The sequence below is a fragment of the Mauremys reevesii genome, linkage group 8 (assembly GCF_016161935.1).
Source record: "Mauremys reevesii isolate NIE-2019 linkage group 8, ASM1616193v1, whole genome shotgun sequence".
NCBI lineage: Eukaryota > Metazoa > Chordata > Testudines > Geoemydidae > Mauremys > Mauremys reevesii.
The window spans coordinates 1,285,792-1,313,620 of record NC_052630.1 but is presented as its reverse complement, the minus strand read 5'-3'; the positions used below and the strand labels follow the sequence as shown (position 1 = coordinate 1,313,620).

The 27,829-nt window shown below is 59.5% G+C and overlaps 1 protein-coding gene across 8 annotated transcripts in view; it reads right to left on the bottom strand.

Moving 5' to 3' along the window:
• Nucleotides 1-2,750: 2,750 nt before the first annotated feature.
• The window catches only part of UIMC1 (ubiquitin interaction motif containing 1), a 64,747-nt gene continuing 39,668 nt past the window's right edge, over nucleotides 2,751-27,829 (bottom strand). For 6 of the 8 annotated variants that reach the window (XM_039484452.1, XM_039484456.1, XM_039484455.1 and 3 more), the window contains 7 exons: nucleotides 22,204-22,283; nucleotides 13,838-14,006; nucleotides 9,047-9,119; nucleotides 7,847-7,967; nucleotides 5,595-5,658; nucleotides 4,714-4,756; nucleotides 2,751-3,857 (listed from right to left, as the gene is read on the bottom strand). In XM_039484452.1, the coding sequence (XP_039340386.1) occupies nucleotides 3,674-3,857; nucleotides 4,714-4,756; nucleotides 5,595-5,658; nucleotides 7,847-7,967; nucleotides 9,047-9,119; nucleotides 13,838-14,006; nucleotides 22,204-22,283 (734 nt within the window). In that variant the 3' untranslated portion in view covers nucleotides 2,751-3,673. Of the gene's footprint in view, nucleotides 3,858-4,713; nucleotides 4,757-5,594; nucleotides 5,659-7,846; nucleotides 7,968-9,046; nucleotides 9,120-9,843; nucleotides 10,042-12,945; nucleotides 13,029-13,837; nucleotides 14,007-22,203; nucleotides 22,284-27,829 lie in introns of those variants that run through there. The other 2 variants (XR_005583655.1, XR_005583654.1) reach the window with 2 other exon arrangements.

Genomic DNA, 27,829 nt, shown 5'->3' with positions numbered 1-27,829 from the left:
AACCCCCTCCAGCTCCTCCTCTCTGGCCAGTGTCTCTTCCCCGGGCCAGGAGGTCCCCTGATTCCTTTGTTCTCCCCCACCTTTAGCATCCCCTGGCAGGGGGGAAGGGCCCGGCCATTAGTTGCCAGGAGACAGAGGGTGGAGAAATCGCATTGTTCTAAGGCCCCGAGGAGCCAAAGCAACTGACTGGAGTCTCGGCCTGTCGCACAATCCCCAGGTCCTCAGCTCAAGGCTCTTCGCCCCGATTTGTTTTATGTTATTTCTGTTAGTTTTTGACTGTTTATTTCCTTGGATGCTGCCCTCCCCCCCAGGAAATCGGTAACAAACAAAACTCAAGACAAACGACTAGTAAATCTCCCCTTGTGAGATGGTCACTTACTCACAGGTGGGATTTTGGGTCACTCTGAGCAATTCATTATTTCACTTCTTGTTTATAAGATTGGTGCGACCTGGAACTATCACGTCCTGTTCAGTATTCCCCCCCCCCCCCAGGAAAAAACAAAACGGATTTTTTCCTTCTCACTAAAAAGTAATTTAAAAGTAGATGAACTATTTTTTCTGAAACCTTGTTATTAATTTCATGGTCTTTGTATATTTTAAGCTTGCAACATCACTATTGCATTAAATACGATTTTGCATGTTAATTTATGCTCCGGGGGGAGGGGACGGGGGGCACATAATATCCTTGCACTGGCCCTGCCGCCAGCCCCCCACACGCTGCCTGGGGAGGCGGGGAGAGACCCCGTGCTAGGACTGGGACATCAGAGCTGTGGGATCGGTGCCAGGGGCGAGCACACCAGCTGCCTCTGGGTCCCGCATGCTCCATCCTCCCCCAGCCTGCTCCCAGGTCCAGGAGTCCGGAGCCACTGCCAGGGCGTGGGGCTAGATGTGGCTTCACCCCCTTCCCAGAATTCCTGCTGGAGCTGACAGGACCAGGGGGCACTGGGCAGGGACAGAGAATCTCTCCCCTGCACCAGCAACAGTGGGGGGCTGGGCTGGGCTGCCGTGGGTGGGGAGCCCTTAGGAAGAGCCCTGGGCAGTGGGGTTGGGGGGGGGGGTGCTCTGGCGTGGTCCCAGGCTGAAACTGGGCCCTTGCTAACACGTGTGCACTGCCTGGGGCCGGCTGTGCCGGTCGCTGGGCGAGGGGCAGCAGCTGGCCTGGGGCAGAAGCCAGCGCAGCCAAGAGCTGACGACAGCCTCCTGTGGACCATGTTCTGCTCCATGCCCCCACCCCCCCCGCTGGCACTGAGGGGGGGCCTTTCCCCAGCCCCCGGGCTTGCTGCAGGCACTTGGGCAGGGGGGAGAAAGCACCAGCTTTGCCCAGGCTCCCGGCCGTGTTTCCCAGCAGCTGTCACTGCTCTGGCGTTTGCTCCCCGGCCGGGAGGGGCTGCCGGGCAGGGGTGGGGGTGGGGGTGGGGGCTGGGTGCAGCCAGCCCCCTTCCCGCACTTTGCTCGAGCTCCCTGCCCAGGCTGATGGCGTCAGGCAGCACCTGGAGGCAGCCTGGCCAGAGGGTTCGAGTCCCTGCCCAGCACAGACTCCCTGGGTCGGCCAGTGCCCCATAGCAGCTCAGGCCCCCGCTGCCCCTGGGGGGGAGGACAGATACCAGGGCGAGGCCGAGAACCCCTCTCCCGCAGGGCATGGGCCTTGCGCGGCGCCAGGGCAGGCAAGACACAGCAGTGGCTTCCCCACAGTCCGGGGAGAGGCTGGGGGTGGAGACGTGGGCATGGCGGGGGAAAACCAACAGCAGAGGCAGAAGGTGGCATCTTTCGAGGGCACCAGGCGAGCAGCTGCTTCCCAGCACCGGGCCCAAAGCAACACGCTCAACCCGGCCGGCCAGGCGCAGGGCGCTGCAGGGAGGGCAGGGCAGCCAGCCTGGGGCACAGCACCCGCCCTGGCACGCGGGCAGCGTCCCTCGGGCCGGCCAGGCAGCTTTAGGACAGGACCAGCCCTGCTCACTCCAGTTGGATTCTCCCCTGCAGAGGGCCCCGAATTTCTCCCCCTCCCTCACCCACTGGTCACGCAGCCGGGCTGCTCCTGCCCCCTGGCCAGCACGGGCCACACCTGCCTGTGTCACTTCCTGAGCACGGCCGGGCCTGGGGCGAGGTACGGGGGCCGGGCCGCGGGCGAGGTACGGGGGCCGGGGCGAGGTACGGGGGCCGGGGCGAGGTACGGGGGCCGGGCCTGGGGCGAGGTACGGGGGCCGGGGCGAGGTACGGGGGCCGGGCCTGGGGCGAGGTACGGGGGCCGGGCCTGGGGCGAGGTACGGGGGCCGGGCCAATGAGCGCTGCCCCAGCCCCCACCTCCGAGCTCAGCAAGCTCTGGTGAATGTGGGGAGGGGAGCAGTGGTGTGCCTGCCAGCTGCTGTGCCAGTCTGCGCCCGCCAGCCGCTGCACCTACCGGCTACCGTGCCAGTCTGTGCCCACCAGCCACCATGCCAGCCTGTGCCCGCCGGCTGCTGTGCCAGTCTGTGCCTGCCAGCTGCTGTGCTCACCGGCCACCATGCCAACCTGTGCCCACCAGCTGCTGTGCCCACCAGCCATGCCAGTCTGCGCCCGCCAGCTGCCGTGCCAGTCTGTGCCCACCGACTGCTGTGCCCACCAGCCACCACGCCAGTCTGTACCCGCCTGTTGCTGTGCCCACCAGCCACCATGCCAGTCTGTGCCCGCTTGTTGCTGTGCCCACCAGCCACCATGTCTGTGCCCGCCGGTTGCTGCGCCCACCAGCCACCATGCCAGTCTGCGCCCACCAGCTACCATGCCAGTCTGTGCCTGCCGGCCGCTGTGCCAGTCTGTGCCCGCTGGCCGCTGTGCCAGGAAACCAGCAGAGGTCTCAGCACACATCTGATTCCCAGCCAGCAGCCACTCCTGGGTCCTGGCCAGCTCCCAGCTCTCCTCCCAGAGCAGCAGGTGCCTGGCTCACTGCCTCTGCCCAGGTTGCTGCACTGCGGGAGGCCTGGCCCAGCTGGAGCAGGTGCCATGGGACTCGGGAGGGCTGGGCCACTGCACATCACACACCCGCATTTCTGAAGCTCTGGGGCTCTCCCAGCTCCCAGCAGTCCCCACGGAGCCTGCCAGGCCTCCAGCAAGTGCACTGGGCTCTGGAGCAGGAGTGGAGCAAAGGGCACCAGAGCCTCACGTAACAAGCAACTGGGCGCACAGCTAACGCCCATCGCCCCGGCACCTTAGGGCTACAGCTCTGGCACCCCCCACCCCTGCCTTTGAAAACCCTCCTGCTTTCAGGAGAACCCAAAAGCAATTGCTGGGATCCTCCGCTGGCCTCGCACCGGGGCCGTGAGGAGCCAGCGTAGGCAGCAGCCCTGCAGGACACACGGGCCTTTGGGGCAGGCCCAGGACAGCGCTGGGCACCAAGATTTCTAGTTGCTGGGGCATCCCCTGCTGCTGTTCCTCCTCCACCCCCCGGCCCCAAAGAAAGACGCAGAATGCTCCTCCGGGTCGCTGCCATTTCATAAAAACATCCATAAATGTGTGTGTGTGGCTGGCGAGCATCCCGCAGCAAGTCTCTCGCCCACGGCTCCCAGTCCTGGCACACGAGCACACCACACTGCCGGGCCGTGGGCAGCAGCTCTGCCCGGGGCTCTGGCTGGACAAGGCCATAGCCCCTGCTGCCCCTTCGCTGTGGGTCTCCCGAGGTCCCTTTTCCATCGCTCACACCTCAGAATTTCCTCCTCCTCCTCCGGCTGCCCTTGTTCTGCTGCTGGAAGCCCCCCGGGGAGCCCGCGGCTTCGGGCGCGGACACCAAGGCTGGAGTGGGCAAGTGACTGAAAGCCATGTGTGGAAGGGGGCTCTCCGGGGCCAGGCTGCACCCAGCTTCCTGCTCAGCTCCCGCCGGGGTGTGCCTGACGGAAATGGGGAGAGCATGCGAGAGAAATGCCAGTCCAGGCAAGAAGCCCCCACCAGCCGCCAAGGCTCCCATTCTCGCCGCAAGCTGCTCTGCCCCCCTCCTTTCCAGGCCCGAACACTCGCTGGCCTTGTTTCGGTCAGCAGCCAGGAGGGAGGGAGCAGCTGCCCGACGCGCCCCGCACAGCTGGCCTGGGAGCTCGCCGAAGGGCCGGGGATAAGCCGCAGGAGTGGGCCCGACAGTCCTCTAATCTAGCAGCCCAGGACAACCCCAAACCAAGCTCCCCGCACCCCTCGAACCAGCCACCACCTGCCCTTCCCCGAGTGGAGAGCAGCCCGCCCCTCTGCCTTGCAGGATCTGCCTGCTACACCCCTTCCCCAGCCCCACTGCGCTGGCTGGGCCGCTCTGCCCTCAAGGGAGCAGCTGGCCACAGCCTCCAGCCAGCTTGTCCTCGGGCAGCACGGAGCCTGGCCCGGAGCCCTGGCTCAGCCGCTGACAGCGGGAGGTGAGGAGCGCTCGAGGGAGAGAAGCAAAGGCCCCGGCTCCCGCAGCAGCCTGGCGTCCAGGAAGGAAGGGGGGAGCTGGCACGGAGGCCGAGCCAGAGGCAAAGGCTGTGCCGCTCGGCTGTGCCGGGGCTCACAAGGGGCTGGTGGAAGCAGGGCACTGCCTCCTGGCCAGGCCGAGCGGAGCTGCGGGACGGGAGCTCAAGGCCCAGCTCATTCCACGCGCTCTGCACCAACGGCACACGGCCACGTGGCACCGCTGCCCAGGCCAGCCAGCCACAGCGCGCTGCTGGGGCGGGGCGGGGCGGGGCGGGGAGAAGGAAACCTGCAGTTCACAAAGCAGCGGCTGACCTCGGGTCTCCTCCTGCTGCCAGCATGGGCCCCACTTCAGCATCTGCAACGAGAACACAGCGGAGCCTCGCACGACGCAGCAGCTCTGTCTCGGAGCCAGCGGCACTGCTGAGCTGCAGGCGGGGCAGGGGACTCTGCTCCCCGGGGCGCTTGGGAGAGTGCGGCCCCTTTCGGCCAGGCATTTCACACACCCAGTGAACCTCACTCCCAACCCGGGCCGGGCCGGGCCGGCCCTCGCACGGAGCAGCGACGCTCACTAACACGCCTAGGGACCTGGCCCAGAGCCCAACGCAGGGACAAGCCAGGAGCATGGAGCCCCCGCTCCACGGCAGCAGCAGCAGGGCTGGGGGGGCTTCTCCACCCCCAGCGCTCCATCTGCTTAGGGGTGAGCTGGCCACTGCACCCCACAGACCTGAGGCTGGCTAGGCAGCCCGCCCCCACCTCCAGCTGCCAGCTCGGGTGCCATGGGGCACGGGCGTACTGCTGGGCCCCGACGGAGCCTGCGCTGCAGGTGAAATCAGCCACTGGGTCAGGCTGAGGGGCCGAGACCCTTGTTACCGAGGGGCTCCGGGCTCCCGTAAGCACCTTGCGTCGGTGTCCCTCTGCCCCGCCTGCGCTAGTCATGGCACTGGGCGCTGCCATGCTAACCGAGGTGCTAGGCTGGAGCCCCCGGCAGGAGCACTGGCCCTGAGATCAGTGGGGCTCCCGGAACGTATGGGGAGGAGATACAGGCCCCGGCCTTTCCCCCACGGTTTGCCAAGCGCCAGCTCCCGAGGGGGTCGGAGCCGGCTCATACTGGGTGACTCCCCAGGGGCGGGGAGTGCTGTGTGGAGCAGCCCGGGCCCCACACTGCCTGCGCTTCGGAGATGTGGTGTCCCCACCTGCAGACTTGCACTCGGACATCTCCAGCATGCTGAGGAGTCTGCCTTCGCTCCTCCCGACGTCCTGGGACAACGGAGAACACAGAGCCGTCACGGGCCGCCAGGGAGGCCCCCCTCCGGCCCCGGCCTGCCCTGCCCAGCCTCTCCCAGGGAGCGTGGCAGGTGGCCTGACCTTGCTGCAACACCCCCCACCACCACCGCCCACCGCACGGCACCTCTGCATGCCCTCACCCCACTGCACGCCCGCACCCCCTGTACTGCACTGCCACGTGCCCTCACCCCACTGCACGCCCTCACCCCCCCCACCCCTGTACGCCACTGCCCACCGCACGGCACCTCCGCACGCCCTCACCCCACTGCACGCCCCCCCCCCACGCACCACCGCACGGCACGGCACCTCCACGTGCCCTCACCCCACTGCACGCCCTCACCCCCCCACGCACCATCGCCTCGCTCACCCCTGTACGCCACCACCCGCCGCTGCCCCCGTCGCCCTCATCCTCCCGCCCCGCCCGCCCGCCCGCCCTCACCCCACCGCACGGCACTGCAGCTCCGCATGCCCCACCCCACTCCATGCCCCCACCCCCACACCACCACCCCCTCGCCCTCACCCCACCAACACCCCACATGGTGCTGCCCCTCCACCCTCATTCCCCTGCCTGCTACTGCCGCCCCCTCTACCCCCCACACCGCCGCCCTCACCCCCTGTACGGCACCACCACCCCGCACGGCACCACTGCGTGCCCTCACCCCACTGCACGCCCTCCCCCCCTGTACGCCACTGCACGGCACGGCACTGCACTGCCACGTGCCCTCACCCCACTGCACGCCCTCACCCCCCCACGCACCACCGCCCCCTCGCTCTCACCCCCTGTACGCCACCGCCCACCGCACGGCACCTCCACATGCCCTCACCCCACTGCACGCCCGCACCCCCTGTACGCCACCGCACGGCACTGCATTGCCACGTGCCCTCACCCCACTGCACGCCCTCCCACGCACCACCGCACGGCACGGCACCTCCACATGCCCTCACCCCACTGCACGCCTCACCCCCACCACCACCACCGCCCCTGTACGCCACTGCCCACCGCACGGCACCTCCGCACGCCCTCACCCCACTGCACGCCCTCCCCCCCTGCACGCCACCGCACGGCACGGCACTGCACTGCCACGTGCCCTCACCCCACTGCACGCCCTCACCCCCCCACGCACCACCACCGCCCCTGTACGCCACTGCCCACCGCACGGCACCTCCGCACGCCCTCACCCCACTGCACGCCCTCACCCCCCCCCACGCACCATCGCCCCCTCGCTCTCACCCCCTGTACGCCACTGCCCACCGCGCGGCACCTCCACGTGCCCTCACCCCACTGCACGCCCCCCCCCCCCCCACCACCGCACGACACGGCACCTCCACGTGCCTCACCCCACTGCACGCCCCACGCACCATCGCCCCGCTCGCTCACCCCTGAACGCCACCACCCGCCGCTGCCCCGTCGCCTCATCCTCCCGCCCACCCACCCACCCCGCCCTCACCCCCACCGCACGGCACTGCAGCTCCGCATGCCCCACCCCACACCACCACCCCTCGCCCTCACCCCCAACACCCCGCATGGTGCTGCCCCTCCACCTCATTCCCTGCCTGCTACTGCCGCCCCTCACCCCCACACCGCCGCCCTTACCCCTGTACGGCACCACCACCCCGCACGGCGCTGCCCTCCATGCCCTCACCCCATGCCCACCGCTGCCCCCAGCTGCCACTGCCTCTCCACCCACTGCCGCCCCTCACCCACACCCCTGCCCACCGTACTCTCGCCCCGCCAAACCCCGCATGCCCCGCCCCACCCCTGTACACCACCATCCCCACCCTTGCCCTCCATACGCTGCCGCCACCCCCTTGCCCCCTAAGGGCGTTCTATGAGCAGTGATCACTTGGCTAGGGGCCCAGGCTCCCTCTCCCAGTCCTGTCCCCTGCCCTGCACCTCCCTCCCTCCCGGCAATTCCACCTGTGCTCAGCCCAGGGACCGGCAGGACGGGGGTGCAGCAGGACAGGCTCGGCCCTTCTCCCCTGCCCGCACTCGGAGCCTGCTGCTGCTGATGTAACAAGGGAATAGGTGAGCGTAGCTGCAGCTCCCCCGTGGGCAGAGCCGTGTCCACCCAGCCGCTCACACACGCTGGAGGCCAAGCAGCAACGCCGCTGCAGAACAAACCCACCTGGGCCTTGCAATGGGGCCGGACTCCACCCTCACCTTGGCACTGCGCAGCCTCCGGTTTCCCTGAGCGTCCCGCGCAGTCTGCAGGCAGCCGTCTACGTGCCTCGGATACGCCGCCAGCGGCACCAGGGCCTTGCAAAGGTAGCACTTCTCACACCTGCCGGGCAAGGGAAGCAGAGCCCTGCATTAGGATTCACTCGGCAGCGTTTTACTTCTCCAGGCCATCCCCCTGAGGCGGCCCGTCTGGGGAGCAGCATCGGCTCAGCGGGATCGCCCGTCAAGCCGGCCCGATGCCAGGCTAAACAACGGCGTGATCAGCCGTTTCCCTGTCCCCCGCGGGCGGCGGCAGCCGGGGCACGGTAATGAAATCAGCTCGGCTGCTGGCTCAGACATCAACCACCCTGTCAAACTGCAGAAATGAAGAGTTCAGGGGATGCACAAGGCAGTTACATGCTGCTGGAGAGGCAAACCCAGTGCGTTAAAGCAGAGCCACCTTGTCTGACTGGCAGCCCAAGTCTGTCTCTGCCCTTCCCTGCTTAGCCCGCACTACCCGGGAGGCCTGTGCCAGTCAGCGCTGGGCTGGCAGGGGGGAGCTGGGCACAGAGCAGTGGCTACAGCAATCGCTGTTCAGGAGAGGGGTGTCGGTTACCGGAGGGCCCCACGCTCTCCAGTACGTGCATGGAGAGCCCCCAGCATGCTCCACGCAGCGGGGGCTTCTCTGATGCTTTCTCTCCAGGCAGTGCTGATTACCAGAGAACGTGTCTAAACAGAAGCTGTCCTCTCTGTAATTAGCCTAATTCCATTAGCGATGTTGCCATCCGCTGTTTGTAAGGGCAGAATAGCTTCCCCGGCAGGCAGGGATTGTACTGTCAGATCCTCTCTTCGGAGGCTGTGTGGGAGGGAGGAGGTGGGGCTGCACAGGGAGAGATTCAGCAAAACCGCTGCGACTCTGCAAGTCTACGTGAAGGTCATCACTCCAGGTGCCATCCTGTCAGCCTTCCCACAGGCTCCTGCACTCAGCACAGTGCCTGCATTGGCCCACCTGACACTCACCCCACCCCCCCGCATTTCCTTTGTGCTCGTCTGAGGCCCCCAGACGCCATCGAGGGGCTCAGACACCCCAGTGCTGGGCCCCAACAGAAGAACCCAGATCACGGGGCCGTTGCTACAAGGGACGCGCAGGAATCGAGGCGGGCGGGCGGGCACAGGCTCTACGGAGCCAGCCTACCTACTTACTTGGCAATGGCTGTGGGGGGCGGGACGGCTCTGCCAGCTCTGCTCCTGGTTTCTCTCTGTCGCTGAGCGAGCGCTTGAGACACAAACAGAAAGTTACCCAGTTGCTGGGTGGCTTCTCCCTCCCTGACAGCGTTCGGGGGATTGCAAAGCACCTGGGATGGGACGTGGGGCAAGCTCAGGTGCCGCCTGGCAGCAGCGGGACGTGTGATGGGAAAGGCCAAAGGAGCACTGGGATGCTGATGGGCAGAGTCTTCCCTTCTGGACAACTCAGGCTGGCCCAGCCGGGGGCCTGGGAGTTGCTACCCTTCCTGAAGCCAACCCGTGGCCCCGGCAGGAGGCTTCCGGCAGCCCCCGGGAAGGGGCTTCGGATCGAGTCTGGTTTAACGAAAGTTCCCGGGAAACGGAACAGTGGCTAACGCCAGCTGCAGCACTGCTCCCCCGCGTCCCCGGAGAGAAGAGCTGACCGGTCAGAGGGTGGGTCCGGTGAGCCCTCCCACCAGGACTGCGACTCGCTTCCAAGGAAGTTCCAGTCCCCTCCCCCCTGGGTGAGGGCTGGGTCAAACTCCCTGACACGCACAGTAAATCTCAAGTCACTGCCTCGCTCTGTGCGTCAGTTTCCCCACGTGTGACATGGGGGGTACGGACCCCCACTGTCATGTGCTGTGAGAGCTCAGGGAAAGCGCTCTATAGGCCCTGGGCGAAGGAAAGGGCTTTCCCCCACCAGACTGCCCGGGGCTGCTGCGGCCTCTTCCACACCAGCGTTCTGGTGTGTGGAGCCAACCAGCAGTGCTGCAGACCTGCTCTCCAGGCAGCTGAAGGGAGAATTTCGACGTCTCTCTCTCTTGCGGTTGAATTGCTCTCAGCAGATTCCTGCTGACATGCCACCTGCTCAGATCCTGAGGGAGCGTTTCCGATATCTCGGCCGGCTCCGGTAGGGATGTTTGAGTTTCCAGCTCATAAACAGATGTTGCTGTAAGTACTCCCAGGCAATGGGGCTATGGGGACAAAGTGCACGAGAGCTGCTTTACAGCCTGGCGTCGGAGCTTCCGGGATTCGCTGGGCTCCTGACTCCAGGATACAGGGGCCGTTCACCTCTTACTGTTTGCTAATGTGTTATCACAGCGCTCGGCGCCTGTGCAGAATGGAACGACCCCTCACAATCTGGAGCCCAGCCCAGGACTGCAGCAAGCCCTGATTTTCCTCTCTCTTGGGTGCTGGCCCAGCAGGCCAGTCAGTGACTAGTGCTTCGGCCGGGCAGCCTCCTGGGAGCTCCCGGGGGGAGGCAGAGATGCCTGTGGTGGAGAAATGAAGCAGTTGCCCCTCGCCTGGCCTAGGGGTGAACCAGTGGCCTATCCATGTCCTGGTACTGATTTCTGAGGCCCCCCAGAGCCCGCCTAACTCAGCGTGGCGAGAGCAGCTCTCTCCATGGGGCGCAGCTGTTAATATTCCTTTAACACCATCTCAGGACGCCGTGTGCACTCGCTCAGGTGTTAATCAGACCTGTGAGCACATCTGGCACGGCAGGCCTGTTAGAAATCGTTGGGATCACGCGGGAAGACCCAGCTGTGCTGCCGAGAGCAGCAGGAGGAATGGAGAATCATGGCCAGCATTGCTGATCGACTCCACCACATGCACACGAGCCAGCTTGCTAGCTATGCTTCCCAACGCCGACCAGGAGCTCCCCTCATCCCTAGAGAGGCTTTTCAGAAGAGACCCGCAAGAGAGAGAGCACACCTGGGGACCAGAGCCTGTCCCAGCACACTAGGAGCCTCATGGTCTGCAATGCACAGCATGTGTGAGACTGGACCTGTCTCCATCGGCTGCAGACAGCTCCGTGTCCAGACAGCCGGGCACGGTGCCCTGCCTGTGCGAGGCTCCAGCGCTCCCCTGGGAAATGATTCCACATTTGCCCTTCGTCCCCAGCACCACTGGCATGGCTGTTGGCCCGCCAGCCAAGGCGGGTCGGACAGTCAGTGCACAGGAATGGGAGCCAGGGCTTTCTGCGTGGCTTGGGGCAGGTCCCTTGTCTGTCTGCCTGTGGGCCTCTCTCACCAGCGTGCAGAGAGGCTCAATAACTGCATGCCCGACACTCGGCAGGTGCAAAGTGCCATCCGTGCGTGACGACGCTTCCTGCCTTTTGCACAAGGCTTGTGTCTGCTCAGGCTGCGGCTCCCCACCCCAAGCTGTCTAGTCCCATTACCAGCAGGCTATTTTTGTGCAGATCCTATTAATGGAAAGATTCTCTAGCATGTTGGCCCCTCTCAGAAGTGATGAAGCTTTTCCCTGCCCCAGTTGTGTTACTCTTTTTGCTGCATCAGTGCCACTTCTCTTGGTGTTGGGAGCTTTGTACAGTATCAGCACTGCTGCCAGTGCTCTGGAAACGGATGGTGAGGTGTCAGTGAGGTGAGGGAGGGGCACGTGGCGGCTCCTGCTCTCCTGTCACTCGCTGTGGACCAGGAAGGCTGGGCCAGAATGGACTGGGAGGTTAGTGAACAGCCGTGGCATTTGGTAAAATACTAGGCTTCCTTCCCGAACACTGAGCTGGGTATGTCTGTGGTAGCAGCCGCAGAGCACAGCGGAGGGCAGTGACCCGAGGCAGAATGTGGGCGGAGTCCTTCAGTTCTCATTCCAGACTCACCGGCCCATTAGAGCTTGTGCCTGGGGTGGGGGGAGATGGGGGCACACACATTCACTGGGGATGAGCACGGGGGTCAGGAACATTCATTGCACCAGCAGCGAGGGCCCCACCACTCCCATCCTGGCGCAGTGTCTAGGGCTTCGAACAAACTCTTCAAGCCCTACTGAATCTCCTCAGAAACAAGCCCCCAGGAAAGCAGAAGCAGGCCTTTGGGAGCAGAGCAGGCACTGGGATACAGTCTCCTTTTGTCTGGACCAGAGTCCACACAGGGAAGCGTTTCAGCCAGTTGCCCCATGGAGACAAGCCCTAAGGGGCTCTCCACACTGCAGTGTAAGCCCGGGGTTTGGAGACCCGGAGTTTGTTAACCTAGGGCTTGAGCATCTACACTGCTTTGTAACCCCAGGTCAGGAATAGTTGAACCCTGGGTCCCAGCCTGGGGCTCCAGCGTCTACACTGCATTATGCCAGCCCAAGTCCAAACACCAGGCTTCCTTGCGCCCTCCCAAAATGTGGCCTCTCTCGCCCTCAGTCTGAGGTGCAGCGTGGGAGAACGAGACCGGGCACCAAACCCGACTGCCCACAGGACAAAGGGAGTTGGCCTGTGGGCCTGTGGGACACTTTTGGCCAACTCCCAGGGCACAAGTCCAGTGGGGCGGCGTCTCCACTGCAAAGCAACAGGGCTTGAAGGTAGCTCCCAGCTTGAGTCAGGCTTGGACCCTCCACCGCCCTGGGTTTCCGGGACCCTGGGTTAGTGTCACTTGTGTGGAGATGGAAGGCGGGTTAGGCAAGAGCCTGAGTGTGAACCCTGGGCCTACACTAAGGGTTCGTCTACACTGGAATAAAAGCCCTGCAGCACGGCCCCAGCTGGCCCAGGTCAGCTGACTCCAGCTCGCAGGGCAGGGCTGCAGGGCTAAACATTGATGGATAGACGCTGGGCTCAGGCTGGAGCCCCCGACAGGGTTCCAGAGCTTGGGCTCTACTCTGAGCCCGAATGTCTACACTGGCCACTAGCAACTCTGATAAAGACTGGGAGTCGTGATGGCTAACCAGACAGACGTGAGCTCCCAGTGTGACACGGCGGCCAAAAGACCTAATGTGAGCCTGGGATCTCGAGTAGGAGCAGAGAGGTGGTTTTCCCTCTGTATTCAGCACTGGTGCCACCCTGTGCCCAGTTCTGGTGCCTACTGGTCAAGAAGGATGTTGATAAACTGGGGAGGGGTCAGAGAAGAGCCACGAAAATGACTGAAGGATTAGAAACCTGCCTGGTAGTGACAGACTTGAGGAGCTCCATCTATTTAACTTAAAAAGAGCGTTGTGGGGTGAGTTGATCCCAGTCTATCAGCACCTACATGGGGAACAAAGACTGAATAATGGGCCCTTCTGTCCCACAGAGAAAGGTCTGACCCGATCCAGTGGCTGGAAGCTGAAGCCAGATGAATTCAGACTGGAAATAAGACAAAAATATTTGACAGTGAGGGAAACTAGCCACTGGAACAACTTACCAGGGTGGTGGACGACTCCCCATCCCTAGCAATTGTTAACTCCCGACTGGCTGTTTGTCTAACAGCTCTGCCCTGGGGATTATTGCGGGGCAGGTCTCTGGGCTGTGCCATGCAGGAGGTCAGACTAGATGATCACAGTGGTCTTGCCTGGCCTTGGGATCTCTGAATAGTCCCTCTCACCGAGTCACAGCACTCGGCTCCGCACCTCACCACGTGTTGGACTTGTCATCTCTCAGTGCAGGCCGTGTGCTCCGTGCTGTGCCCCCCGCCCAATCCTGTGAGGGGCTCGCTCCTTCTCCTGGGGTTGTGCTAGCTGAGGCGTGTGCTATGGCCCTAGAGGGGTCCTGCATAGTGGGACTGCAGGAGACGGCCAGGGCTGGAACCTGGAGATGGTCACAGTGGGCTGCTAAGTAACTTACTGACTACACGTGAATTCTAGGAGTGCTGGAAAGCCAGGGGGCTCAGAGCGCCCTCTGGGGCAGGAGGCCTCCCACACCTCTCAGCAGGCCTCAGCAAGAGAGTGTTTGCTCCACTCTCTGTAGCCAAGAGTCGAGGGTGCTGAGACTCCCAGCACACAGGGCTGCTGGGGCAGGAGAGGGCAATCACACGCACACTCAAAGGACCCAGACACGAGACCATGTGCTTAGCAGACCTGGAACGTCTTCATTTGCATCCTGTCCCACGCTGCCGTTACAGCACATAGCGTGCAGCTCAATCTCAGCGGCTGGAAACCCTCGATCACACAGCGGGCACGACACACTGTCGTCAGCTGATGGGCTGCATTCAGAGACGGCGTTCCCAGCTCCTTCATCTCCACCCGCCTGAGGAAGGGGACAAGAAATCAGGTGAACAGCTCTTGCTGTTTCATTCTTCATGCCTACCCTAGAGCGCCTGGCTGCCTTACCCTCCCGCAGCTGCTGCACTGCTCAGACACATTCATTCCCACTGCACAAGTCAGATCTAGTAACTGCACTGAGTAGTTCACTGCATGAGCAAACACCACTGCACTAACTGAGCAAATAGTTCAATAGCAAACCCCAGGCTCCTGGCTCTGAGTGGCCAGGGAGAGGGGGAGGCTGCCACCTGCGATGGGTGGCGGGGGTGGGGGAGGACACAGGCCCACCCACTCCACTGCACTAACATCAAATGCTTGTTCCAAAGGCAACGTGTCCTGCCCAAGCACCACCAGGCCCCCCTGGACATTCCATTTAAGGCAAGGATCACCTGTGCTGCCGCTACGCATCGCTGGGTAAAACGTACAGCATCCCTAACGGAGACCCCAAGAATGGCGGGAAGCAAACCCAGCGAGACGCATGAAAAACTCATGTGGCAAAGCAAGAGTTCAACACGTGACATGGGCTCATCAGTCCCTAGCCATGGCCCAGCACAGCACAAGCAGCACATCTGGGACCCTGATGAAGGGAGGCTCCCACCCTCCCAGTGGGTGAGCTCAGAGCAATGGCCAGATGTGACGTTCTCGGATCAGAATATGACCATATGGATCATTGTTGCAACCACTGGTATATATTTGCAGCAAATACAGTACAAAGGTTGGGGAGTGAGGTGTCTGTAAGAAGGTTCTGGTTGCTGGTTATGATTACGCTGTCTGTGTGCATGGATCATTTTTGTATGTGAAGTTATAAGTACTGGAATCTCCACCAGCTTGAAGGGGATTGTCTGCCCCATTCTTTGCAGTTCACCCAACTGGAGTGACCACAGCTGTCCCCCACCGGGACACTGGTCACAGCCAGATCTGCCATGTAAGAGATCTGCAAAAATGTCAGAATTTCCCAGATAGGATAATCTTGTTTATATGTTTGTATCACCTTTGTATTATGAGGTATAGCTGTGTCTGTATTTCACACTTGTGCTATGCTTCTGGGTGACACGCCAGACACTGGCATCAGCACTGATGGCCCATCAAGGCCCATCAGCTACATCTGATCCATTGACAGAAGGCAGACACGCCTTGTGACTCAGGGACAGGCCTATGGACCCAACTCTGCAGCTTCCAAGCTTGTGTTGGGAACAAAGGAAGCACAGGCCGCATGGCAAGAGACTAGAAAGGCAGCTGCACCTTCTGTCTGTGTTTAACCCATTTTGCTATGACCAGGAAGAGGGTGTGTCTAACCTGGGGGAGGGGAAAAGAGCGGTTTGTCTGCCAATGACGTTTCTAACTGTCTGTCTAGTATCTGGCATTCGATAAAGCTCAGGGAAATGTTTCTCTAGAGCAGATCAAAGTTGCCGGTCAGGTTAAAGCCCTAATTGAGGAAGAAAAGGGTAATTTTTTGTGGGTGATGGACTGTTGGCTAATAAAGCTTGGGAAAGTCAGCCTGACACAGGTAAAAGTGATGTGCTTAAAGTAGTTCAGTGTGATAAGCCACTGTTTGTGGAAAGCAACAGTTTATCTGTTGAAGGAAAAACTGTTTCGAATTGTTTGTCTGTTGCAAACAGCAGAGTGTACCTCCAGGCTTTCGTCTGTGGAGCAGACAGAAGCCTGTCAGCCTATGATGGTTGAAAATGCATCAGTTGACCAAGAGTTAGATCTGTATTTAACTAAAGCCCCGGAAGGGAATGTTCTTAAATTTGCATCTGATAGGGATTGTAACGATGCTGGTTCTGGCGGGACCCAACCGAGTGTGTCAATTCAGGACCAATTGCTCAAACAGGGCAGTCACAGCCCTAGGCTGGGGTTTTTCCACCTCTAAGGCAAACCAAACCAGCCAGACACAGAGGACTTCGGTCTCACCCCACTGGCTAACCACAAGTCACACAAGCAATTCCCTTAAGCACTCCAGTTTCCCAGTATCACCACCAGTGCCACTTGTCCTGGGGATGAATGGTTATGACAACCAACACCCTAATAAAAGAAAAAGGTTCTCTCGATCCCAAAGGACCAAGCCCCAGACCCAGGTCAATATACACATCAGATCTTACCCACAAATCACGCTGTTGCCAATCCTTTAAAATCTAAAATCTAAAGGTTTATTCATAAAAGGAAAAAGATAGAGATGAGAGCTAGAATTGGTTAAATGGAATCAATTACATACAGTGATGGCAAAGTTCTTAGTTCAGGCTTGTAGCAGTGATGGAGTAAACTGCAGATTCAAATCAAGTCTCTGGAGTACAACCACAGCTGGGATGGGTCAGTCAGTCCTTTGTTCAAAGCTTCTGTTGTAGTAAAGTCCCTCCAGAGGTAAGAAGCAGGACTGAAGACAAGATGGAGATGAGGCATCAACTTTTTATAGGCTTTTCCAGGTGCAAGAACCTCTTTGTTCTTACTGTGGAAAATTACAGCAAAATGGAGTCTGGAGTCACATGGGCAAGTCCCTGCATACTTTGCTGAGTCACAAGGCGTGTCTGCCTTCTCTCCATGGGTCAATTGTGTAGCTAATGGACCATCAAGCAGGCTAGGCAGAGCTAACACCAGCTTGTCTGGGATGTCTCCCAGAAGCACAGCACAAGTTTGAAGTACAGACAGGATAGAGCCAATATTCATAACGTCAACGACAAAAATGACACATGCACACAGACAGCATAATCCTAACCAGCAACCCACAACCTGGTCTTAGACACCTCATTTGACCCCCTTTATACAAGATTTGATGCCACCACAGGACTTTGGTTGCAACCATGTTCTATATGGCCCCAGTTCAAATCAATAACGTGACAGGGATCATCTAGTTAATGTCATAAATAGCTCCCAGAGACCAAGCGATTCTGGTGCTTCTATTTTGCCTATTGCTAGCGTGTTGCTGTGTAAAGATATGACAACCTTGGCCGATCAGGGTGAGGATATAGCCAGGGCACGAGGACAGCATGAAGGTAATTTGACTGTGTTATCTACTGACAGTGTGGAAACTTGTAACAAGGAAGGAGAAAGCTTCTAATCTTGTGACTATGAAGTCTCACAATTTACCTGACAGGGGTTTTTGTAAAAATCCTCCTAATGGTCCAGTGGTGATTCTGGACTTAAGTGAAACCGGAAAGAGTCTGTTCTTGCTCAGGAAAATGTTCCTTTACAGCAAGCCCTGGGTGAAAAGGGTAAGGGCAGAATCTCTGTGAAAAATGGGTTGTTGCTTAGAAAGCTTCCTGAAGAGAAAAATCTCCAGGGTAGTTTTTCAAGCAGTTTGCTGCAGCGGGTGGGTGTGGAAGCGATTTGATTGAGTTAACTCAGGGTGAATCACTGTATAGAGAAAGCAGCAGTTTGTTCTGGAGACTTGTTTCGGTTCCCAACTGCCAGTGTCTTTCTGGGATGTCCAGATCCACTGATTCTGTTTAGAAAGACCCAGTGTATATAGCTTTGAGAAGGAGTGAAAACGGCAGGTACACTCTCATCTCTAGACACTTTGGATATGTCTTGTAGTCTCTTAGTGGACTTGACATCAGATTCCACGTGGAAGCAGCGGTTGGTTATGGAAGGACAAAAGAACCTTGAGTCTAACATGTGAGTGAAAATGGACGGTGTCTCTGTCAGACAGAGTCCAGCCTTGGAATTGGTAACAGTTACGGATCTGAAAACTAGTAAACAAGCTGGTGTCTGTGTGGATGCAAATGACCCGAGTGCCTGGGAGGAGAAAGACCTGCCCCTAGCTGGTAGCGCGAGGACCCACCGAGCCAACCAATGGATTCTGTCAAGCAAAAGAGCTCAGATTTTGACCCTCTGGAGCAGGGAGAAAGGGGGAAGTTTCTCATGCTAATGAAAGGCACAGGTTAACCCTAAAATGCCCAAACCCCAATGGGATTGAGCCAAAGGCATGGTGTGACAAAACTGATTGTAATTGTACACCCACAACGAACCAAACGTCAATATTAACTCTTGTCACTAATGTGTTGCTAATACCAAGAACTGTAAAAATGTACCATGTGCCTAATCTTTTGGAAACCCCCTTAAACATGTTAAGAGTGAGACACAGAAGCACACTTTATGTTAAAAGACCCTGGGATACTGATATTTCATAGTTAGTGCCTATAACAGATCTTGAAACTGTACACAGAAGAAAAGACATTGCAGACCTAATGTGCTGTATAAGAAGGGAAACTGAGGCACACTACCATATTGCTTTCAGGTCTAAATGCCAAGAACGTTAATATCTACATTGACTTCTTGTTAATTGGGTTCCAAACATTTGCCAGAGCTTGTATCAATAAATTAGCTATTTTCTTTAGTTCTTGGCAAGATCACATGAAATATGCAGGAATTATGCTGCAAGGGCAGATCCAATCCACTCTTGCTCTAACCAAGTTTTACGTTGGGTTTGTAAAGGGATTCAACAATATTGTTAAACATGATTTTAATAATCCATTTTGGCTATACAATGATACGTCTAATATCAGGTTAGAAGCTGTAGTAATACAGAACCAAGAATGAGAAATTCCTGTGATGCATTCAGTAATGTCTGGGACACCACTTCCTGCATCCATTTTGCGTTGTGGGGTTACTTATGTGGCTGTTTTGGTGTATTATATAAAAGAACCACCACCAGTTTTGGGTTGTGTTTGCCCTATTTCTCAGCAGGGCATCCTGAAATTGACACTCTCAGTCATGACCCACAGAGGCACATTTACACCAGGTTCCTCCAGTCTCCACTCCGGGTAATGGGGGTAGGGACAGCAGGGCCGCCTGGCGGGAAGCGGGGGGCAAGTGGGGCAATTTGCCCTGGGCCCCACAGGGGCCCTGCGAGCCCTGGCTGAGAATCCCTTCCCTGGCTAAAGGCGCCTTTTTAATTTTTACTCACCCGGCGGCGGTTCGGGTCTTCGTCAGCACTTCGTCAGTGGGCCCGTCACTCGCTCCGGGTCTTCGGCGGTGGGTCCTTCAGTGCTGCCGCAGACTCAGAGCGAGTGAAGGACCCGCCGCCATCGCCGGAGACGCGGAGCGCGTGAAGGACCCGCTGCCATCGCCGCAGACGCGGAGCGCGTGAAGGACCCGCCGCCATCGCCGCAGACGCGGAGCGTGTGAGGGACCCGCCGCCATCGCCGCAGACGCGGAGCGCGTGAGGGACCCGCCGCAGACGCGGAGCGCGTGAGGGACCTGCCGCCATCGCCGCGGAGCGCGTGAGGGACCCGCCGCAGACGCGGAGCGTGTGAGGGACCCGCCGCCATCGCCGCAGAGCGCGTGAGGGACCCGCCGCCATCGCCGCAGACACGGAGCGCGTGACGGACCCGCCGCCATCGCCGCAGAGCGCGTGAGGGACCCGTCACAGACTCGGAGCGCCGCCCGGTGAGTACAAGCGCTGCAGCGGGTGGCGCCTTTTTTTATGTCCGCTCCCCCGCTTTGCCCCAGGCCCCCTGAATCCTCGGGGAGGCCCTGAGGGACAGAGGCAAAGGGGAAAGATAAAGGCGAGATGGCTGAAAATCTGTTACTCAAAGTTACCAATCGTGGCTTTTCTCTAGTACTCTGTGATCTAAAACCATCAGGGTGCCTGGCCTCACCTGGCCCCAGCCTCTGCATCTCAGTGCCAGCAACTCTCTGCAGCGCACTGAGCCTTAACCTAGCAGAGCTTGGGAGAGGTGGCAGCCTGACCGCTGCTGCCTAAGAAAGCTCTACCGACAGGTGGCCTCCCACGGAGGTTCCTGAACCTTTAAGAAAGGGACAGACCCTGTTTTCCACAGCCAGGGCCGGTCTGTGTACCTGTTAACTAGCTAGAAGGGACTTGCAGGAGCAGAATGCAGAGGTGGCTGTAGTGGGGCTAGCCCGTGACACACACAGGCAGCTGAGGAACAGATGCTACTTCCTTCTAACAGTGCAATTCCAGGAAAACCATAATTAGGGTCAGGCTGGCTGCTCAACCCCCGCTGCATGTTCTGTCACTGAGTAAGAATCTGCACTGCCAGGAGTGAGCTCACTCCTGGACTCCCTTCCTGTGCTTGTGTCACGAGCTCCACCCACATCGGCAGAGCCACTTTGTGCGGGAGGGTCTGCAGGACTGGGCTGTATCTCAAGGCACCTCGGGAAATGCCCTGGGATTACTAGCTGACAGGTCTCTGCACCGAACGCCTCGCAGGCAAACTCCACACAAAGCTTCTTGCCAAGGAACCTGACTCCCGAGCTGGAGCCAACGTTTCTCAGTTCGACTGTGGGTACTTCCCAGTTACTGCCCCGGCACTTGCACGCCGTTTTCCACTCTCTGGCTCCCTGCATCTTGTTACACTTTAGCGAGTCATGAGGACATGCCAATACAAAATCAGACATGCTGAATATGAAAGCTCAGATCAGATCGGTGTTACCCTAATCAGACGACACATGCAGATGTGAGGAGACAACAGCAGGCGCTGCTCCTTCTCATTTCCACTTGAAAAGCAATCGCAAAGATCACGTCTTTTGCAAATACCAGGTGTCCAAACACACCACTTACACTCTCGCTGTAAATAACTCATTTTACATGTAAATACAACAGTGTATAACAAAAACTGTCAGCCGGCTCCCGAAAGGGCTTGTGCAGCGCCTTCCGAGAACGGCTTTTGGAACCCGTGACTGCACGTCGGGAGGAGAGCGCAGCCTGCAAGCAGCACTGCCTGAGCACCCACCCGGAGGTCTCAAGTTCCAGGGCAGGCTCAGGCCAGGACACTAGCTGGGCGAAGGGCCTGGCTGTTGCTAACCCCCGAGCCTCTGGCCTAGCAGGCTGAAAGCTCCAAGGCGGCCCTGGCCTTGGGCCTACCGCCAGTGTTAGCACTGCGGAGCCGCGCCCATGCCCAGGAGGGTAACTGCTCCAGCGCTGGGTGCTCTGTCACTGACATCTGAGCCACTAGCTGCGAGACGCCACGGGCACCATCGAAAGGTTGTAAGGGACGAGCCCAGCGTCCTGGCCACGAGCCCGACCCTGCCAAAGGCTGCAGGAGCACCGGTGTCCTGTGCACAGCGCTGGCTGCGCTAGCTCTGGGGTGCGGCAGGACGAGAGGCCCGAGAGAACAGCCTCCGAGCTGCTAAGAGCCCAGACGAAGACACGCTGTAGACTCCCTGAGCTTGTTTCTCACTCATGTACCCTGCCGGAGCAGCGCTTGGGAACCCCTTTGGTTTTCCTCTGTAAATTAATACCCAAAGGAGCGTTCTCAGGAGCAGGTCCAGAAGCCAGCTCTCACTGCTGTGACACCTGCCCAGGTGTGGCACCACAGCACTTAGTGCCACGACGAGGCCTCGAGAATGGCCTGGCCCCGGATTAATTTATTTCATTTTATAAAAGCCAAGGCTCTGTGCTGTCCCCAGGCACTCTGCTCCACTCCTCTCTGGGCTCCACACGGGACCCGGGCTCTCCGGCTCAATCCAACCCAGCAAAACCAAACCTCCCCACTCAATCCCCTCCGAGAACACCAGGGGACAAGCAAGGTTTGCGGCATGCCCCAAGCTTCAACAGATTCTTCAGAGACCCAGCCTCACCCCGGAGATTACCAAAGTGCAAGTTCAGTCACAGCAGGGAGTCACAGATACCCAGCAGGACTTTTCCTGCAGCACTGATACCCCTTGGCCCCATCCCTCTCGCCTCAGGGCAAGCACCTGGCTCCCCTCCGCCCAATGGCTGGTTGACACCCTGCAGCCCAACCACTTCAGCTGATCCAGGTGCTCCGAAGGGAGCTCCCGGCAGACCTGGGGCCAGTGGCTGGGGCAGGGGGTTAGGGCCCTACTGTCAGAGGTATACACCCTCCTCTGCTCTTGGGGAACCCACTGGAGTTTGCTGGTGGAGCATGAGGATTTCCAGTTTGAGAGAGGCCTGGAGCCTGGTCTACACTTAAATGGAAGTCAACATAGGACAGCGCTCGAGGGGGTGAAAACTGCCCCCCCCCCCCCCGAGTGCTGTAGCTTTGCCGGTCTAAGCTCCGGTCTAGACACAGCCGGGCTGATGGACGGAAGCGCCAGGGACTTAGCTAGTGTTGCTCCTGGAGGTGGAGTTCCTGCCCCAACAGAACAGCCTGTCACTGCAGTCTGGCCACGGACCCGGAGCTGCACTGCTGGAACGCCTGCCTGCGTAACCATGGTCTGAGGCTGGGACTTCTCTGGCTTGTCCCCTTCAGGGACTCTCTTACCTGCAGAGGTGCATCTTTGCTGGCTGAACGGAGCTCTTCTCTCTCTGGCTCAATAGCTTCCGATGGATTTGGCTGGGTCTCTGAAACAGAAGTCTGCCATGTCAGCCTAGAGCCTTCGCGATCTCCGGGAGCTTAGCCCGTCGCTTGACAGGGTTTTCACCCTTTCTAACCAGTTCTCCCAGATGTTGGCAGATGTGTAACCCCACAGCTGGATGAGAGGTTACACGTCACAGCACAGGGTGCAAGGACAAAGCTGCTGCAGCTTCACAGGAGTGAGACTAAATGGGACCCACAGAGCACGTGCAGGGCGTCTGCTGGTGAACTGTGCAGTGCGCGACTGGAGCTCTCCAACCCAGCAGAGTCGCAGAATTCCCTTTGCCACACGGACACCCTCCTCTCCTGAGCCTCATCTGCCATCCCATGTTTTCAATATCAACAAAAGCCACATCCAGCCAGCTGCAAGGAACCTCTTGGCCTCCCCAGGGAACGAGAACTGTTCCTACTACAGATTTCAGAGTGAAAAGCCAGAATCAGGACATCAGTGCAGGACCAGCGAAGAGAGACGCTCCTGGAGAAAGCAAACGATTCAGTTCCAATCAAGTTTGCTAATGAAATGTGAGATGAAAATTCCTTTTACCCCAATCCCACCAGCAGTCAATTTAGCGGGTCTAGTGAAGACCCACCAAATCGACAGCAGATCACTGTACTCTAGGTAAGTCGACAGGAGAGTTTCTCCCGTCGACCCCCCCGCGGTAACGTCGACTTGCCTAGTGTAGGTCGACTGGCCGCAGTAGTGTAGCCGTAGCCGCAGGGATGCAGGGCTGGGAGGGATCTCCCCGCCCTCTGCACTGAGGCAGGACCAAGTAACCCTAGACCAGCCCTGACAGGTTCTCAACCCCCCCAAGGACGGAGATTCCACAGCCTCCCTTGGGAGCCTGTTCCAGAGCTGAACTGCCCTGAGTTAGAAAGAGTTTCCTAATCTCCAACCTCAATCGCCCTGGCTGCAGAGGAAGCCCATCGCTTCTTGTCCTGCCTTCAGGGACGGAGGACAACCCACCAGTGCCCTTTAGAACAGCCCTTCAGCTATCTGAAGACTCACCAGGTCCCCTCTTCTTTTCCAGGACTAAACTTGCCCAGTTTTTGTAACCTTTCTTAGGCCAGAGTTTTAAAACTTATCACTTCTGTTGCTCTCCACTGGACTCTCTCCAGTTGATCCACATCTTTCACGAAGGGCGGACCCAGCACCCCAGCTGGGGCCTCCCCAGTGCTGAGCCTCCCGTGCCTGACACAGGACACCCCAGACTGATATTAGTATGTTTCACAACTGCATCACTGTCACGGAGTCACTGGCTTGGTGCTCTGGACCCGCTCTGAGTGATGTCAGGCAAGACTCTAGCACAGGGTAGCCAGGTGTCTGGTTTTCTATCGGAACGCCCAGTCGAAAAGGGACCCTGGCGGCTCTGGTTAGCACCGCTGACTGGGCCATTAAAAGTGGCTGGGCTCCCTACATGGCTCTGTGCGGCTCCCTAGAAGCAGCAACATGTCCCTTGGCTCCTAGGTGGTGGGACAGCCAGGGAAGCTCCATGTGCCGCCCCTGCCCCAAGCACCGGCTCCGCAGCTCCCATTGGCCGGGAACTGCAGCCAGTGGGAGCTGCGGGGGTGGTGCCTGCAGGAGGAGGCAGTGAGCGCGCACTACGCAGAGCCCCCTGGCCACACCTCCACCTAGAAGACAGAGAGTCATGTCACTGCTTCCGAGGAGCCCCCTGAGGTAAGCGCCGCCTGGAGCCCACACCCCCTCCCGCACGCCAACCCCCTGCCCGAGCCCCCTCCGGCACCCCAAATCACTCATCCCCAGTCCCACCCCAGAGCCTGCATCCCCAGCCAGAGCCCCCACCCCGCACGCCAACCCCTGCCCGAGCCCCTCCTGCACCCCAAACCCCTCATCCCCAGTCCCACCCCAGAGCCCTCACCCCTCCCGCACGCCAACCCCTGCCCGAGCCCCTCCTGCACCCCAAATCACTCATCCCCAGTCCCACCCCAGAGCCTGCATCCCCAGCCAGAGCCCTCACCCCCTCCCGCACGCCAACCCCTGCCCGAGCCCCTCCTGCACCCCAAATCACTCATCCCCAGTCCCACCCCAGAGCCCACACCCCCTCCCGCACGCCAACCCCCTGCCCGAGCCCCCTCCGGCACCCCAAATCACTCATCCCCAGTCCCACCCCAGAGCCTGCATCCCCAGCCAGAGCCCTCACCCCCCCCCCGCACGCCAACCCCTGCCCGAGCCCCCTCCTGCACCCCAAATCACTCAGCCCCAGCCCCACCCCAGAGCCCGCACCCCCTCCCGCACGCCAACCCCTGCCCGAGCCCCTCCTGCACCCCAAATCACTCATCCCCAGTCCCACCCCAGAGCCTGCATCCCCAGCCAGAGCCCTCACCCCCTCCCGCACGCCAACCCCCTGCCCGAGCCCCCTCCGGCACCCCAAATCACACAAACCCAGTCCCACCCCACAGCCCCCACCCCCTCCGCACGCCAACCCCTGCCCGAGCCCCTCCTGCACCCCAAATCACTCATCCCCAGTCCCACCCCAGAGCCTGCATCCCCAGCCAGAGCCCTCACCCCTCCCCGCACGCCAACCCCCTGCCCGAGCCCCCTCCAGCACCCCAACTCCCTCATCCCCAGTCCCACCCCAGAGCCCTCACCCCCTCCCGCACCCCAACCTCTTGCCCCAGGCCTGAGCCCCCTCTTGAACCCCAAACCCCGCATCCCCGGTCCCACTCTAGAGCCCGCATCCTCACCCGCACCGCTGCCCCACCCCAGAGCACCCACCCCCACCCCCTGCACCCCAACCCCCTGCCTCAGCCACACTCTGTACCCCTCGGCTCCACCCCACAGCCTGGAGCCCTCTTCTGCATCCCAAAGCCCTCATCCCCAGCCCCACCCAAATCCCCAGCACCCTAACCCCCGTCCCAGCCCAGAGCCCCTTCTCGCACCCTGAACCCCTCATTTCTGGCCCCACCCTGGAGTCTGCATCCCCTCCCGCAACCCAAGGCCCTGCCCCAGTCTGGTGAAAATGAGCAAGTGACTGAGGGTGGGGGAGCGACGGGGTGGTGGTGGAGTGAGTGGGGGCGGGGCCGGGCCAGGGCAGGGGTGTTCGGTTTGGTCTGATTAGAAAGGTGGCAACCCTCCTCTAGCACAGTCTCTCCTCCCTCAGGGCCACTCTCACCGGGGCAAGGAGCCTGCTCAGCTTCAGCGCTTCCTGGGTCTGACCTCGCAGCGGTCACCCCGTGAGCTCCTCTGGCTGGGACCCCTGGGGGAGCCTCACGCTGCCCCTCACCCCACAGCCAGCAGTGACTCTCAGCCAGTGTGTAACACAGAAGATTGATTAGTCAGCAGGAACACGGCGTAGAACAGAAATCAGGAACTTTCAGCAAAGTCCATCTGTGGGGGGGAATCCAGACCCTAGGGTGCTGGCCCTCCCCATCCTTCCCCGAGTCCCAGACCAGGAGACTGACTCGCTTTCAGGCAGGGCCGGTGCCAGGGTTCTTGCCGCCCCAGCAGCAAAAAGGGGGGGAAAAAAGGCAAAAAAACCCTGTGATCGCGATCTGCAGCTCTACCGCCGCCGCTGCAGTCTTCAGCGGCAGTTCGGTGGCTGGTCCTTCGCTCCGAGAGGGACCCGCCGCCAAATTGCCGCCGAAGACCCGGACGTGCTGTTGGCCGCCCCAAGCAGCTGCTTGCTGGGCTGGTGCCTGGAGCCGGCCCTGCTTTCAGGGGCCCGGCCTCAGACACACCCGTTGCCCCTCCTCCGTCCTTTGTCTCATTTCTGGGCAAAAGGGTCACCTCGTCGCCACCTTTCTGCGGGGTCCAACTTGTTGCAGCTGGCGAGCTCCTAGGGAGAGGGCCCCCGGCCATCAGTTGCCAGGTTCGGAGTGTTTCGGTCATTATCTGCATGCAGGCAGCTAAAGGCAGCCCCACCTACCCACTCGGGTCTCATAAAACATCACACCCCCTTGGCCCACCACCTAGGTGTCTGTTTAATACACAGGGGAAACTGAGGCACACACAGTATTCATGCAAAACATTAAGAAAATAACCTCCTACTTTGTCACAATCACATTGCTGATTCTCATTCAGTCTGTGACCCACTGTACCCCAGATGCCTTTTAGCATTACTGCCACCTACGCAGCGATTCTGCATTTTGTAGTTGTGCATTTGATTTTTCCATCCTAAGTGAAGTACTCTGCATTTGTCTTCACTGAATTTTCATCTCGTTGATTTCAGACCAATTCTCCAATTTGTCAAAGTTGTTTTGAATTCTAATCCTGTTCTCCAAAGTGCTCGCAACCCCTCCCAACTTGGTGTCAGCTGCAAATTTTACAAGCATAATCTCCACTCCACTATCCAAGTAATTAATGAAAACACTGAATAGTACAGGACCCAGGACAGGCCTCTTCAGGATTCCCACTAGATCAGTGGGCGCCAGACAAAGGACCGTGGCAGCAGCGGCATTTCGGCGGATGCTCGACCGCCAGCCAGGACGCGGGTGCATTTAGAGGCCCCCGCGGGCGCCATGGCGCCCGGGAACTGTGTTGGGGACCCCTGCACTAGATGCACCCTCCCAGTGTGACAGCAAACCATTAATAACTACTCTCTGCATACAGACTTTCAACCAGTTGTGCCCCCACCTTACAGCAATTCCATCTAGCCTGCATTCCCCCCGTTTTCTTATGAGAATATCATGTGGGACTGCGTTCAAAAGCCTTACTAAAAATCAAGCTATATCCCATCTACTGCTTCCCCAGATTGGCTAGGCCAATAACCCTGTCAAAGGAGGAAATTAGGTTGGTTTGGCATGATTTTGTTCTTGACAAATCCACGCTGGCTGTTCCTTATAACCTGTTATCCTCTCGGTGCTCACAGACAGATCGTGTAATAGTTTGTTCCAGTATCTTTCCAGGTACTGAAGTCAGGCTGAGTGGTCTATAATTCCCCTGGGTCCTCTTTGTTCCCCGTTTTTCCCTGTCTGCCCTCTCCGGTCCTATGGGACCTCACCCATCCTCAGGGGCGGCTCCAGGCACCAGCGCACCAAGTGCGTGCCTGGGGTGGCAAGCCGCGAGGGGTGGCCTGCCGGTCGCTGTGAGGGCGGCAGTCAGGCAGCTTTCAGCAGCGTTTCTGCAGGAGGCCCGCCGGTCCCGCAGCTTCGATGGCAATTCGGCAGTGGGTACACTGAAGGTGCGGGACTGGTGGACCTCCCGCAGGCGCGCCGCCGAATCCACGTTACCAGCGGATCTCCCACAGGCGCGCCGCAGAATCCGCGTTACCAGCAGACCTCCCGCAGGCGCGCCACCAAAAGCCGCCTGACTGCTGTGCTTGAGGCAACAAAATACATAGAGCCGCCCCTGCCCATCCTCCATGAGCTGTCAAAGATATTCGCTAACAGTTCTGAGATTGCTTCAGCTAGTTCCTTAGTACCCTGGGGCTCAGATGGATAGATTGGAAAGTTTCTCGGTATGGAAGTTCTGCTTTAAATCAAGAGGCAAACACAGGCTGCACAACCAAGAGAAGAAACAAACCAGCCACATGAATTTCAGCTCTGTGAAAACACAGAAATCTTGTTTTTTCTCTGT